The sequence below is a fragment of the Rana temporaria genome, chromosome 1, assembly GCF_905171775.1.
Source record: "Rana temporaria chromosome 1, aRanTem1.1, whole genome shotgun sequence".
NCBI classification, from domain to species: domain Eukaryota; kingdom Metazoa; phylum Chordata; class Amphibia; order Anura; family Ranidae; genus Rana; species Rana temporaria.
Window position 1 is genome coordinate 359476444 of NC_053489.1, and position 15114 is coordinate 359491557.

At 42.5% G+C, this 15114-nt stretch overlaps 1 protein-coding gene across 3 annotated transcripts in view; it reads right to left on the bottom strand.

The window, feature by feature from the left end:
* GNA15 (G protein subunit alpha 15) overlaps positions 1-15114 on the bottom strand; it is a 135401-nt gene that overhangs the window by 31684 nt on the left and 88603 nt on the right. For 2 of the 3 annotated variants that reach the window (XM_040321773.1, XM_040321777.1), the window contains exon 6: positions 1696-1849. The exons of the other annotated variant lie outside the window; for it this stretch is intronic. In XM_040321773.1, coding sequence (XP_040177707.1) covers positions 1696-1849 — 154 coding nt within the window. The remainder of the gene's footprint in view (positions 1-1695; positions 1850-15114) is intronic. 3 annotated transcript variants of the gene reach the window in all.

Consider the following 15114-nt stretch of genomic DNA (forward strand, 5'->3'; position numbering starts at 1 on the left):
GCGTTGTGCTGCTGGCGTGGTCACTGGTCGTCACTTCATGGACTACATCCCACCAACTGAGAAAAAGTCAGCACCTATAAGAATGTGCGTGGTTTGTTGCTTAATGTAAGATGACACTGGAAAGAAAATCCAAAATAAACCAGGTTTTATTGTCCTGATTGTGACGTCGGACTTTGTGCAGTCCCATGTTTCAACATTTTTCATACTCGGGATGTTTACTGAACCAATATGACTAGTAATATTGCACCCTTGTTTGGACAAATTTCTGTGTTTTTGATTTGATTATATTATTGAATAAAATGTATTATTGTTATATTATTATTTGTTATTATTATTTATAGTTATTTATTATATTATTTATGGTTTTGTGTTTCAAACTTTATCATACCTAGGATGTCTACTAGACTCTGGTTTAGACAGATTTAAGTGAGTGATTCCTAAGAACTACAGGCCTACAATATAAAATGCCAAATTTTCATGCAAAACAATGTACCGCTTTCTGCATCAAAAATCATCTATAATCATACCACCAGGGAGGTTAAAGACTGGTAAGCTGAAAAATACAATGTATGTTCTTGGGTTTAGATATGCTTGGACATTGATGAAAGTCTTCAGCTAGCGCTCGCTTTTTCTCTTAAAATATATATTTTTGTGCAGCTTAACTTCCGGATTTTGTATAGGAGATTCACATGACTAAACCAACCATTTCTATTCAGCCCTATTTTCCTTTTTTAGTTATTTCTCCTTTGCTTGATTCAGAGTCCTCACTGTAATATTCTGTGGTTTTGTTAGTCCTTCCACAGAACTTTATCAGATAATCTTAGATTACACGACTGCTTGTTATCAGCAACCTCGAGACACACGTCTTTCATACCAAATTGGAGCTGCCCTGCTGTTGTTGTTATTAACGATATTATTATATCTATTTTATGCATTTATTTTAAATTTGCAGGATCTATTTGGTAGAATGTTATTGTTTTTTTCTTACATTTTTATAATAAACAGGTTTCTTGCCCCAGAGGAAGCGATATTTCGCGAAGCCGGTCGGGCGGAACGTGTGCTGCATCAGATCACCCCCCGTTTATCTGCACTACTTCCATACCTATTGGACGGGTCGTTTTGGGTTGCTTCCGGCCGGAGCTCCAAATTGACATGCCTTTTAACACTGCTATCATGTAAGTGTGTTTTTGACTTTTTAAATACATTTTATCTATGGTTTTACACTATTGCGGCCCTTTATGTGTTTTCCATGGTACTCGGTAATCAAGCTTTTCATACACTGGAATGATACGGGGATTGGCATCCAACTCGGCCCATCTGCACTCCAACTTCAACAGTATTAACCTACATGCTTTCTGGGGTCTTCTTTTAATTAAGAGACCGCTGGAAATCTGGTAAGCGGATTCAATACTCTTTGGTGGAGGATCACTGTTTATTGGATTATCACCACAAGTTTCTGATCAACATCTGTGGACTTTTGGTTTTTCCTTTTTCTACTGCACTGGTGAATAGGAGCTACGTCGTCCCTCTAAGGACTTTGTTTTTACTATTTTCCTGTTTTGCCCTTATTATTCATGGACAATCAGTTGTGACATGATCTTTGGGTGCATTTATTTGTTATATTAATTGTTCAGCGCATCTTGTTTTTTTCCCAGGTTTCTTTCAATGTCCTATAATTTTGACATCAAAATGTACCTTTGAACTTGGGGAAGTATGTAGCCAAATCAGACATATAGATCTTCTCAGCCAGCAAGTCAGTCTTGTTGAGGAAAAGGATAATAGGAGTCTCTTTAAACCAAGGAAGCGCCATTATTTGCTTGAAGAGTGCCAAGCTCTCTTTCATACGATTCTATGATAAAAAGATAGGGAATGTCAGGAAAAGCTTTCGATGCTACATTACAAAAGGGCACTTGATTTTTGTAAAACGTGGTACATGTGTGCCCAAATGCCTGGCCCCCAAACATACAGATTTTCAGAAGCCAAAAAGTTTCAGCCAGGCATTTGGGCACACATCAAGACAAATACATCTTTTCTCTAGTTTTGAAAACAGTGGTGAAGTATTAGAACTCCTGCCAGGGTTTTACTATGATCTGGGCTGTGTTAGAGAGAATTACCCTAATTTCCTGTCCTGCTGGTGACGGTTTAATTAGATAGGAAGATGGGAAAATCATCATTTTAAAACATAAATACAACAGAATAAAAATTTGACAGTGGTCCTAGCCTTCCCCTACTGTACTACAGAATTTTGTTTTTCTATCTTCGCTGCTATTGAAAAGTTTTCATCACTGATAAAACATTGTCAGCAGCAGGGCTTTTTTTCAGGGGAAACTTGGGGGAACTCAGTTCCACCACCTTTGGCTCAGACCCTTTGGTGCCTGCTCACCACAATCACTTGTAAACACAGAAGTCTGGTTTCTGTGTTTACAAGTGACAGCTCTGCACTCTGTGTGTAACCCCCCTGAACTCTGCACTCTGTATGTAATGCAATCCTGGTATTTAATGCCCCTTTAAGACCCTTCTACTGTTTGTGAAATCTGAATGGGGTCGTGGTTGAGTTCCTGCACCTATTTTCTGAGAAAAAAAGCTCTGGTCAGCAGTGAGGGTAAATCTCCAACAGAGGAGCATTAGTGTCCTAAAAAATAAGGAAAAAGGGTATTAGTTAGACATGCACTTTACTTTAAAATTCATGGCTTTACTGTATATATCGTGCCAGATGTTAATTTGGTTACCTTCTTTTATTTTGTTCAAAATCGTTTTGCCATAGACTTTTGAAACAGAAGTTTATGGCATTAATTCCATACATATCAATTGCCTCATTTACATACAGGTAGAGCACTTAGAAAGTATTGTAATCATTAGTTAACAATCAGTGTGATCCTTTTATTCGGATTTGTTATTTGAAGGTTGAAAGGTGTATATAAAATAATACTAAGTATTGAAACCATTAGATTAGCATAACTAGCATTTTCAGAAGTAGGATAGCAAGGTAAGCAACTGCTATGTCTGTGTAAAGCCCAACTTCTGACAAACCCAATCAAAATACTCAGTGTCGGCTGCTGTTAGAGCTCACAAGGATCAATGATGCCCCATCCTCTAACCTGCGACAGTGCTGTGTCCAAGCAATTGGGCTTTCAAACCCAACGTGGCCTTTTACCTCTTTTGCCATAACTTTTTTGCATTTTAAGCCGCATCCATTTTTGGGGACCTTTGAGTCCATTGTGGCACCTTTTCTGCATATCTGAACCTTTTGCATATGTATGAAACTTTGAAGGGTTACTACCTTAAAGGGACATTACTCCCCATTTTTTTTTCTTTTTTGCCCTTGGTGACTTAATTTTACAGTGGAATGATCAAAAGGTTTTTCTTAGGATTTGATTTCAGTTTTACCTACTTCCTGACTGGCCACTGTACATATACAGTCGGGTAGGGAAAACGCTGTTCTTAGAGGATGTACCCATAGGCCCTTCCACTCTATCCACTCGTGCGTGGGAAATTGTCCCTGTACCATGTGGTTGCTGTGACTAATCACAGCGATCACAGTAGTAAACAAAGGCTGCATGAATTGCCCTGAATTATCCTGCCCTGGGGCGATTCAGTTCGCATTCACTCACTCACTCACTCACTCACTCACTCACTCATGAATTAAAAACCTTTTAAAACACTGTGATTATGACTGTGAGCAATCACAGTAAGAAAAACAGAAAAAAAAACACTCACCACTATGGTGATACTGCAGTTCTCTGGTGGCAGTAGGTAAACATTTTTTTTTTTTACATAGGTCAGCAAAGCATGTGTAGTATCATTATGATGACATTGTACTGCTGTGACAGTGATCATGTACAATGGCTGGCTGTTCTGATATCAATGTCAGTGCTGCCAGAAATTTTCTCTTATCACCGCCACAGTAGTACAATGTCACTAGACCAGTGCTACTAGTCAGTGTCCCTAATCTCTGTTGCACCAGTCAGTGTCCAGGATCACCACCACACCAGTCACAGTGTCCCTTACCACAGCCACATCAGTCACAGTGTCATTATTCACCACCACACCACTCCCAGTGTCCCTAATCATCACCACAACAGCCCCAGTGACCCTAATCATTCACATGCTCTCTGTAGAGCCCGCACAAGCATCCCAATGGTTCAAGGTTGCTGGGTGCACAGGGCACACAATTCCTGCCATGGCTGCGAAGCAAACAATCACAGCTTTGGCATGAGCCCCCCAAACCTCACATATGAACTGGCCCTAATAGTGCAGACAGTCACAGTGTCACAGTCACAGTGTCTCTTATCACCAGACCAATGTACCTAGAATCAGTGTTTACCACCACACCAGACTAGTGCCTGCTACCTGGACCAATATTTTGCTTGTTTGCTGACTATGTCTCTGCCTACCATATGAACTGTTCCATCTGCACGTTTGACTAACTACAATCTTGCAAGACACATGTTCCAGCCATCCCCTGGGTATTGTGTATGCATGCACTAATATTAATTTAAAGAGTACTTTTACCTGAAAATTTGCATTTGATAAATGGCTGCACAAATATCTTGTGACATACCAAATTCTTAGTTATTAGGGGCTGAATTCAGAAAGAGATACGACGTATCTCCTGATACGCCGTCGTATCTCTGAGTTCCGACGGTCGTATCTATGCGCCTGATTCATAGAATCAGGTTACGCATAGATCTCCCTAAGGCCCCATACACACGATAGAATCCATCCGCTGAAATTTATCCGCGGATCGGTTTCAGCGGATCGGCGGATTTATCTGTTGATCCGCTGGAACGTACACACTAGCGCCAAAAAATCCCCGCGAACCAGAATGCATGCAACGTAAACCACGTAAGACGTCACTATAAAGGGGAAGACCAAAGTCAACGGCGCCGCCCTCTGTTCCGCTTTTGCTAGTTCCGTGTTACCGCGTGCTAGTGAAGGTTTGGTTAGAGCCGATTCTCTGGTTCAGTGCGTTTGCTTGCGGGTTCGCAGTTGGCATTTGGGCACAGGCTTTCAGCACGTTTCTGCGTACTGTGCGCTCGTATCTGTTTGTCGTGTGTTCTTAGCAGGTTGTGCTGGATTTGGGGGTGCTTTCTGTTGGAGTGTGTTCTTGACTGACCAGCCGGCCGGTTTGAAGCCATGATGGAGCAGCAGCGTCGATTCTCGCGAATTGGTGCTGGTTATGGGATTGCTTATGGCCATGTCCAGCGAACCAGTTGTTTGGCCAGGAACAGTGGGAGGAGGCGTTTCTGGGCCAAGAATTGGTTGCACCAGCGTGACCATTTTTCTCATATGCCTCTGCTTAGGGAACTCCAGGAGAATAATCCTAATGATTTTAGGAATTTTCTCCGCATGACGGACCCCGTATTCAACCGTCTGCTGGATCTTCTGTCCCCCTATATCACGAGGCTGGACACTGTGATGCGCCAAGCCATCACGGCCGAGCAGAGGCTTATTGCCACGTTGCGGTACCTGGCGACTGGGAGGAGCCTGCAGGACCTCAAGTTCTCGACAGGCATCTCTCCCCAGTTGCTTGGGGTCATCATACCGGAGACGTGTACTGCCATCATACGTGTTCTGAAGGAGGAGTATATTAAGGTAAGTTCCCTCATTTTAACCTCACAATGTTTTTTTTTTTAAATGTGTGAGAAAGTCTAATATTTTTTTATTCCCTAATAACCATGAGATTGTAATCAGCTGTGTGTTGGATGTTCCCTTTTCTCCCCATGCATGTTGTTATCCTTTATACATGTTTGTTTTGGGCCTACCTGCATATTTTGACCTTACCCACCATAAACCTGTCCAGCATGCTTTCCTAGGCCCAAACCCACCTAGCCAATTTTTGGGTGATTTTTTGGCTAATCCATTGTAGCTCTGCCCCCCCCCCCCTCCTCCCCCCCTGAAAATTTGTTCTTGCTCTATCATCAGAGGGATGTGGAGTCTGATAATTAAGTGGGCCTAGATTTTTTTCCAAAAATACTCACTTCACAATGCTTGTAGGAAATGTGAATCCTGTTGTTGATGTTGCACAATGATGGTTTTTGTATTTTGTTTGCAATGTTTATGTGCCCAAGTACTAAATCTCTTTATTTGTTTGTCCCCACAGCTACCCTCCACACCACAGGAATGGCAGTCTGTGGCTTCCCAATTTGCCCAGCGTTGTGATTTTCCGAACTGCGGTGGAGCAATAGATGGGAAACACGTCCGCATAGTGCCCCCACCCCACTCGGGGTCCTACTATTATAACTACAAGGGTTATCATAGTATTGTGTTGATGGCGGTGGTGTCGGCACAGTATGAGTTTCTATATGTGGACGTGGGGAAGAACGGCCGGCTGTCAGATGGGGGAGTGTTCTCACGGACTGAATTCTACGATCGTCTACAAACTGGTGGTCTGGCATTGCCACCAGATGAAGATAATGTGGAAGGACTTCCGTTTGTGTTCCTAGCGGACGAAGCATTCGGGCTTGGACCTCACCTAATGCGGCCTTTTCCCCAGAGGACCCTCACCTCAGAGAGGAGGGTGTTTAATTATCGGTTGGCCAGGGCTCGGAGGGTAGTCGAGAATGCCTTTGGGATACTCACCAACCGGTTCCGCCTTTTCCTGACAGCGATACATCTGGCGGAATATAAATTGAACACCATTGTATTTGCCTGCTGCATTTTGCACAACTTTTTACGCAGGCACTCCCAGACGTACCTACCCGACAGCGTTTCTGAGGCAAGACTACTCTCAGATCCTCTCCCTGGGCTGGACACTGGTCGCGCTGGCTTTGCCACCCAATCAGCTCGTGAGGTACGTGACAAATATGTTGAGTACTTCATGGGTCGGGGGGCCATTGCTATGCCAGATCATATTTCTTTCTAATTCGGCCCCCAAAAGAAAGAAATATTCACAGAACTTTAATAAATAATTAGACCATTGGACTTTATACAGTTGTTTGTCATTACTGCTTTTTCTCTTTTTATCTGTCTTCCTGGTTCTCACCAAAAATAGTGCACTTCTAGTGCCAAATGTAGGGTTCAGGTTTTAGTAAATAAACACAATTGCACATTATTCACTCATCTCCAAACTGGGTATTCAGCATATAAAGAATAAAGCCACTAATTTTTTGGATTTTTGAAAAGCTTTTTTTATTTGCAGCTTTTTCATTTTCCTTGATTTTTAGGAAGATTTTTATTAATAAACATGCCAAGATTTTTAGTTTGCAAGGCTTTTACATTTTGTTTTTTTGTGTGTTTTCTATTTTTTTTTTTTTATATTTTTTTGCAAAAATTTTAAGAAAATTGCGAAAAATTATTTCTTATTTGTTTTTTATTTTTTTATTTTTTTTTGCACAAATTTTAAGAAAATTGTGAAAAATTATTTCTTTATTTTTTTTTTTTATTATTTAAAAAAAAAAGATTGGTAACATTTTTTGGCTAGATTTGTTACCCATTTTTTTTTTTTAAATACTTTTTTTAGAATAATTTAATTTTTTATTTTTTTTTGATTTTTCAGGCTTGTTGATTGTAAGCCATTTTTTGTCTTGAAAAAATATAACATGTCCAAAACATTTAAAAGACAAATGTGTCACTTTTACATTCACAATAACAGTCATGGTGTGATTTCACACCTGAACACGCCAAAATTTGAAGATGCACACATTCAGTGCAATTCGCCAAATGTCAGTTCTACAACACAGAAAAAGGGCGACATGTGCTATCTGCCATCATGGGTGACCAATGTCTGTGTTTTGTGGGAGCAAACCCTTCCTCGAAAACTAATTGACAATCGAGGAGGGGGTTGTACCCACAAAGCACAGATATTCGAGATTCTATGATGGCAGATAGCACATGTTGACACACTGTGTGTGCATCTTCAAATTTTGGCGTGTTGCTGAGTCAAAAATTCAGTCTTTGACACGGCCGATCATGTCAATGATGTTTTTATAGTTTTGTTCTATAACCACCATTCTTTGCCGCATAGTGTCCAGCTCGGTGCAGCACTCGACAATTACATTTCGCACATTCTGTTCCATGAGAACCATCTGTTGCCGCATATTCTCCATTTCACTGCTGCACTCCATCACTTGCTGGATAATTATTCCCGCACTTGCGCGAGAAAAATATGGAACAGCATCTTCATCCCCTACAAAATGAATCCAAAATATAAAATTAACAATTTTACCGGCCTATCTACATCTAGGGTTGCCACCTCATCCCTTTAAACCAGAACACATATTAATTACACAGGTTCTGTGGCTGATTAAAAGGTGGTAATTTAACTCACCTGGTGCCATATCTGCATTACATTAGCCACAGAACATGTGTAATCCATATGTGTTCGGGATTAAAGGGATGAGGTGGCAACCCTATCTACATCTGTTTTGCACTATAAAGCTGGGGTGACACTGACCTGATGTTGTGCGAATTTCCTCCTCCCCCACCACTTCTCCATCTTCAATAACTCCTCCTTCTTGAACCACTTCCCCCTCATCCTCCACGACTCCTCCTTCTTCTTCTTCCACCAATCCACCATCTTCAAAATCACCAAAATCATCTTCTTCAATTTCATCTTCATCCTCCACAACTACCAGATTTAAAATTACTCCATCCTCCTCTCTTCCTTCCACCTCCTCCTCCACATCCTCCTCTCTTCCTTCCTCCTCCTCCACATCCTCCTCTCTTCCTTCCACCTCCTCCTCCACATCCTCATCTCTTCCTTCCTCCTCCTCCTCCACATCCTCCTCCTCCACATCCTCCTCTCTTCCTTCCTCCTCCTCCACATGGCCAGATGGCAGATTCCGGGCGTGTCTGGCCCTCTCTGCCTCCTCGAAATGCTGGCGTCTTCTTTCCCCTATAAATAACACAAAAACAAAAGGTATACTCATCAGCACACAGATATTGTAGAGCAGAAATCTCACACATTGCATAGAAGTTTAGAGGCTTTTTTTTTTTTAGTTTTGGTGTCTTATCATCCCAAACCTACATTTTTGGAAGACTTCTAGGCCAAGCTCTTATTCAGTCCCTTTTTAGCAAAGTGACACACATGGATGCCCCCCCCCTTAAAATTTGGAGCTGAGACCATACAAATTTTAGTGTAATATTTTGGGGGAGACACAGGTGCTCTGGATTACAGATATGAAAACACCTGCTTAGTAGCACTGTTTGCATTTCCCATTCTAGGATTCAAATTATACAAAAATATATTTTTACACAATGTTTACAAACAATGTTTTTGGCCAGAGAGGCATGTCCAGGTGTGTTGTTCCTGGGCCAACATCGTATTGGTGAGAAGCAATCTGATGTGAACAAGGTTTCCTATTAACACTCGTTGGCCAAGCAAATGATATATTTTAAAAATAATAATATTTCAACATGTGTTCAGAAGTACAACCAGGCCAAGGATACAGATGTAGAAATGTACCTGACCAAACATTAAACTAATAAAATTGTCCCACCCCCCCACAAACAAAAAAAGAACTTACTTTTTTTAGAATTTTTTTGATTTTCTTCAATTGATGTGGCTCACGGAGTTTTAAGTCGGACCCATGCTTCCGTAGCTGCTCCTTGGACCTGGTGATCCCAAACATCCTCTGCATTTTCCTTGCCACCTTCTCCATAATTTTCCCCTTCCTGCGGTTGGGGGTCTTGTATGGGCCATATTGGCCATCATAGTCCTTCCTCCACATTATGTCCACAAGCTCCACCATTTCGTCCAAAGACATATTAGTGGCCTTATATCGTTTTGGCCGGGATCGCGACGTTCCTGCCTCTGTCACCTCACTTGCGGCCTGAGAGCTCCGTGCATGCTTGTGTGACATCGCCATCTTTCCTTCCCACAGAGATTAGGGGCGTGGAAAACAGGAAATGTCCCGTCATGGGCGGGGACGAGGGCGGCGGTTCATGCATACGTGGAGTGGAGAGAATGAATAAGACGTGATTACGTAGGTTACGCTGAGATTATTCGCTCGTTTCACAGAAGTAACATAGTTAACGCCATATTTTTTGAGTTAACATTGATTAGGGGGCATGGCAATGGAGACGAAGGCGGTGTGTCACGCACACGCGGAGTCTATTAAAGGGAACCTACGTGAGTACGTAGCATACACGGAGATTAGTAGAACATTTGACAGAAGTTACACAGTTAACGCCATATTTTTAGAGTTAACATTGATTAGGGGGCATGGCAATGGAGACGAAGGCGGTGTGTCACGCACACGCGGAGTCTATTAAAGGGAACCTACGTGATTACGTAGCTTACGTGGAGATTAGTAGAACATTTGACAGAAGTTACAGAGTTAACGCCATATTTTTTGAGTTAACATTGATTAGGGGGCATGGCAATGGAGACGAAGGCGGTGTGTCACGCACACGCGGAGTCTATTAAAGGGAACCTACGTGATTACGTAGCTTACGCGGAGATTAGTAGAACATTTGACAGAAGTTACAGAGTTAACGCCATATTTTTTGAGTTAACATTGATTAGGGGGCATGGCAATGGAGACGAAGGCGGTGTGTCACGCACACGCGGAGTCTATTAAAGGGAACCTACGTGATTACGTAGCTTACGCGGAGATTAGTAGAACATTTGACAGAAGTTACACAGTTAACACCATATTTTTTGAGTTAACATTGATTAGGGGGCATGGCAATGGAGACGAAGGCGGTGTGTCACGCACACGCGGAGTCTATTAAAGGGAACCTACGTGATTACGTAGCTTACGCGGAGATTAGTAGAACATTTGACAGAAGTTACACAGTTAACGCCATATTTTTTGAGTTAACATTGATTAGGGGGCATGGCAATGGAGACGAAGGCGGTGTGTCACGCACACGCGGAGTGTATAAAAGGGAACCGACGTGATTACGTAGGTTACGCGGAGATTATTTGATCGTGCTTCACGAGGAGCTAGAGATAATAAGGTAAGAAATTACAACATGGGATCAGCAGAGGCCTAGAAACTTGAGAGCCATGGGATTGGGGTTTTGTCTGTTGTTTGCACCCTTTTAACGCTACTTATGTTTCTTGTGTCCCCAAAACGGTATCTACTTCTCACAATGCTTTCACACATCACTTAAATCTAGATGTGAAGAATGCTCTACCTATTTGTACTTTTTGCCAGGTGTATTGTGATCATGCAAGTATTGTTCTGTGTTGGTTGGCCAGAGGTTATTAGGAAGTGTATTTATATGTCAGGAATGATGAGGGGCATGCTAGGTACACATGAAATAGTGCCTTGAGGAATGGTCAAAATTTTCAAAATTGTGGATGGTTCTAGATTACACGTATTTAGCAAACTTATTTGAAAAAGGGTCTGCATGTGAACTCATTTTTGGTCACAACAATGGGGCAGGGCTGGCCAGCATTTTAGCTGCAGGAGACACTGTGTTTGCATAGTACTTGATAAATCTGGGGTCACATATTAATACAATGTGAATGCTGTGCATTTTTTAATGCTTAATTATTATTTTTTTAACAGTGTTTAGCTTGAAATTTGCAAAAGAAAAAATAACCATGGAACACATCGTGGGAAAAGACATAATTTCTCGCCTAATTGAAAAATTTAGGGAAATGCCCCTACTTTGGGATACAAAACATCCCCTGTATTCGAAGCGGGACCGACGAACGGCAGCACTTGATGAGATAGCTACATATATGCAGACATGGGTTCCCGGCTGCACAGGCGAGATGGTCAAGAAGAAAATGAATAACCTGAGGGCCGCATACCGAACCAAAAGAAGAGAACTACGGGAACAAAGATCAGGAGCAGCAGCAAGCGAGTCCACGGAGCCCAGTCTGTGGTACTACCAAGAGCTTGAGTTTTTGGGGGATCAAATGGAGGGCCGGCGATCAATGTCAAGCCTTCCTTCCAGCCGGCATCGCAGCAGACCTTCCACGGATCACCACAGCCAGGAGGAGGACGGTGAGGGGCTGGCTGGCATGCATGAAAATCTGCGACTCTCCACTTCTGATGAGGTAGAGTATTTTTCTAAATTTTTTTGGGCTGCTAATTCTTGTTTGTTTATTGAGTTGATATTGTAATCCCAAAAAAAAATGGCCTATAAAAGTCATGGGCATAAAAATAGGGGTCATGGATGCCAAGTGCAGGGATCAGAAGGAGAGTCTATTCAAGTTTAAAGTAAGATAAAACAAACCAGTCTAGAGCATGAAAATGTGTGTGATTTGCTTGTGCCAAATTGTAAAACATGTCACTTTTTTTGCCACAGGAAGAAGGGAGCAGCCAGGAGATTTCGGCTACTGATGCTGAGATGCATGCCAGCCAGGAGGAAGGGGTCATTGGCAGCCAGGAGGAGGAGGCCGGGCCCAGCACCAGTCAGCAGGGCCCCAGGCCCAGGGTCAGCACCACCAGGCAAGTCCCTCCCCCCCGGGTCAGGCAAGCAGGCCTAATGAGGCGCAGGAGGCAAGTTGAGGACGCTAGCCTCGAAATGATACGGGAGGCTAGCGCCTTAATGAGGGCCCCCCTCAACCCCACTGAGGCCTACAGTGCCTATGTGGCGCATGAACTCTCAGAAGCGGGGGAGGCCGATCAGAGGCGTGCCAGGAACCTGGTGAACCAGGTGATTTTATGGATGCACCAGGGCTGGCTGACCAATGAGACCGAGCTCAGTGACCCGGCCCATCCTGCCCAACACCTGTTACCTCCTCCTGCTGCCACATCATCCCCACCTGCAAGGGGCCGTGGACGGGTCCGTGGAAGATCTGCTGCAATGCAGGCTGCAAGGAGGGTTACAAGGAACAGGAGAAGATGATTCCCGGCCTTCCATTTGATCCCCCAAAAACTTTGGTTTTTTTGGACTACCACAGCCTGGGCTCCATTGGCTCACTTACTGCTGCTCCTGGTTTTTGTTTTTGTGGTTGTTCTTTTTAGTTCTCGGTATGTGGTCCTCAAGGTTTGCCATTTTGTCCTTGACTATGTTGCCTGTGCAGTCTGGAACACAAGTCTGCATGTATGTTGCTATCTCATCAAGTGCTGCCGTTCTCTGTAATTTATTTTTGTTTATGGCCAAAATAAATGGTTATTTGATTTACTGAAATACCTTGTCTATTGTGTTTTAATACTGTGGTGATTAGGCATGAAACATTTTAGAAAATAATATGTGTGATTTAGAAAGGACACCAACTCCTTGGGGGGGGGGGGGTACATTTGGCGTACCAACTTGGGAAAACAAAAAAGGAAAAACACACGCCAAAATAAAATGGTGACATAACTTGACAAAAAAATAAAAATAAAAAAAATTCTAGAAAAAACAATGGTGACATAACTTGCACCAAAAAAAAAAAAAAAAAATGTGCAAGAAAAAAAAATGGTGACATAAATTGCACAAAAAAAAAAAGAAAAAAAAATCAAGAAAAAACAATGGTGACATAACTTGCACCAAAAAAAGAAAAAAAAAAAGAAACAACATTAAATTAAAAACAAACAAAAAGAAACATAGACATGTGGAGGACAAAAAGAAAGTTCCAACATCTGGATAGATAGCATCAGCAAGAGAACAGGTTTATTCTAGCAAGAGAACGCCGAAAAAACAAGAGGCAATAAACGACACACTAGATATTTAAAAGGACGAATGTGCCATATCACAAACAAACGAGAGTTTTACCTGAACGAGTGCTCCCATCCCCTTATTTTGTCTGAGCATGCGCGGGGTTCTTATCCGCGGATATTGTGTACTAACCAACGGATCTGTCCGTCGGATAGATTCGCAGCGGATAGATTTGTTTAGCATGTCAGCAAATATTCGATCTGCTGAAAAGCGAGTCGACGGATAAATATCCGCGGAAACAGATCCGCTGGAGTGTACACACCATAGGATCTATCCGCTGAAACCCATTCGCTGGGATTTATCCGCGGATGGATTCTATCGTGTGTACGGGGCCTTAGATCCGACAGGTGTAAGTGACTTACACCATCGGATCTTAGGCTGCAATTCCAAGCCGGCCGCTAGGTGGCGATTCCATTGCGGTTGGCGTAGAATATGCAAATGAGTCGTTACGCCGTTTCACGAACGTACGATTGCCCGTCGCAGTAAATTTACGCCGTTTCCGTAAGATAAAGCGGCGTAAAGATAAAGCTGCCCCCTAGGTGGTGTAGCCAATGTTAAGTATGGCCGTCGTTCCCGCGTTGAAATTTGAAAATTTAACGTCGTTTGCGTAAGTCGTCCGTGAATGCCGCTGGACGCCATTTACGTTAACGTCGAAACCAATGACGTCCTTGCGACGTCATTTAGCGCAATGCGCGTCGGGAAATTTTAGGGACGGCGCATGCGCAGTACTATCGGCGCGGGAACGCGCCTAATTTAAATGATCCACGCCCCCTACCCGGATCATTTGAATTAGGCGGGCTTGCGCCGGAGGGTTTATGCTACGCCGCCACAACTTTTACAGGCAAGTGCTTTGTGAATCAAACACTTGCCCGTAAAACTTGCGGCGGCGTAACGTAAATTAGATACGTTACGCCGCCGCAGAGATGCTGCGATCTACGTGAATCTGGCCCTAGGTCTTTAGTTTAATAACTTGTTACTTGACTTTTTTTTATTTTATTTTTTTCACAAACCTATCTGTTTTTCCATTCCTGAAAATACTAAGGGCTCTCAACCACATACTTTAAATATTTGCCACTTAAATGAATAAGTGTTTGCAAACACTCGAAGGAAAACAAAATGTACGTGCAGATCATCAGACATCTGAAATATCTTTAGCAACTGTGTCATCATTTTGAACACAGAATTTGTTTTCATAAAGTCTGAAAGCTTACATACTGAGATCATGCTACCTGGTCCACGTTACGGATATTTCACAAGATTTTCCATACATCTGTAATGTTATATAAATAGGATGCAGATCCACTAGCCAAAACTAAAAAGAAATGTTTTCTCCAGGAAAGTTCACCTGCATATTCACCAACATCCATCATTTGCATTTGTATTCTTAAACTAGAGCTTACTGTACCCCACCAATAAACTAATACACTATATTACCAAAAGTATCGGGATACCTGCCTTTACACGCACATGAACTTTAATGGCATCCCAGTCTTAAGCCTCGTACACACGATCGGACATCAAACAAACTTTCCCTTGGATTTTTGTCCGAAGGGAGTTGCCCGGTCA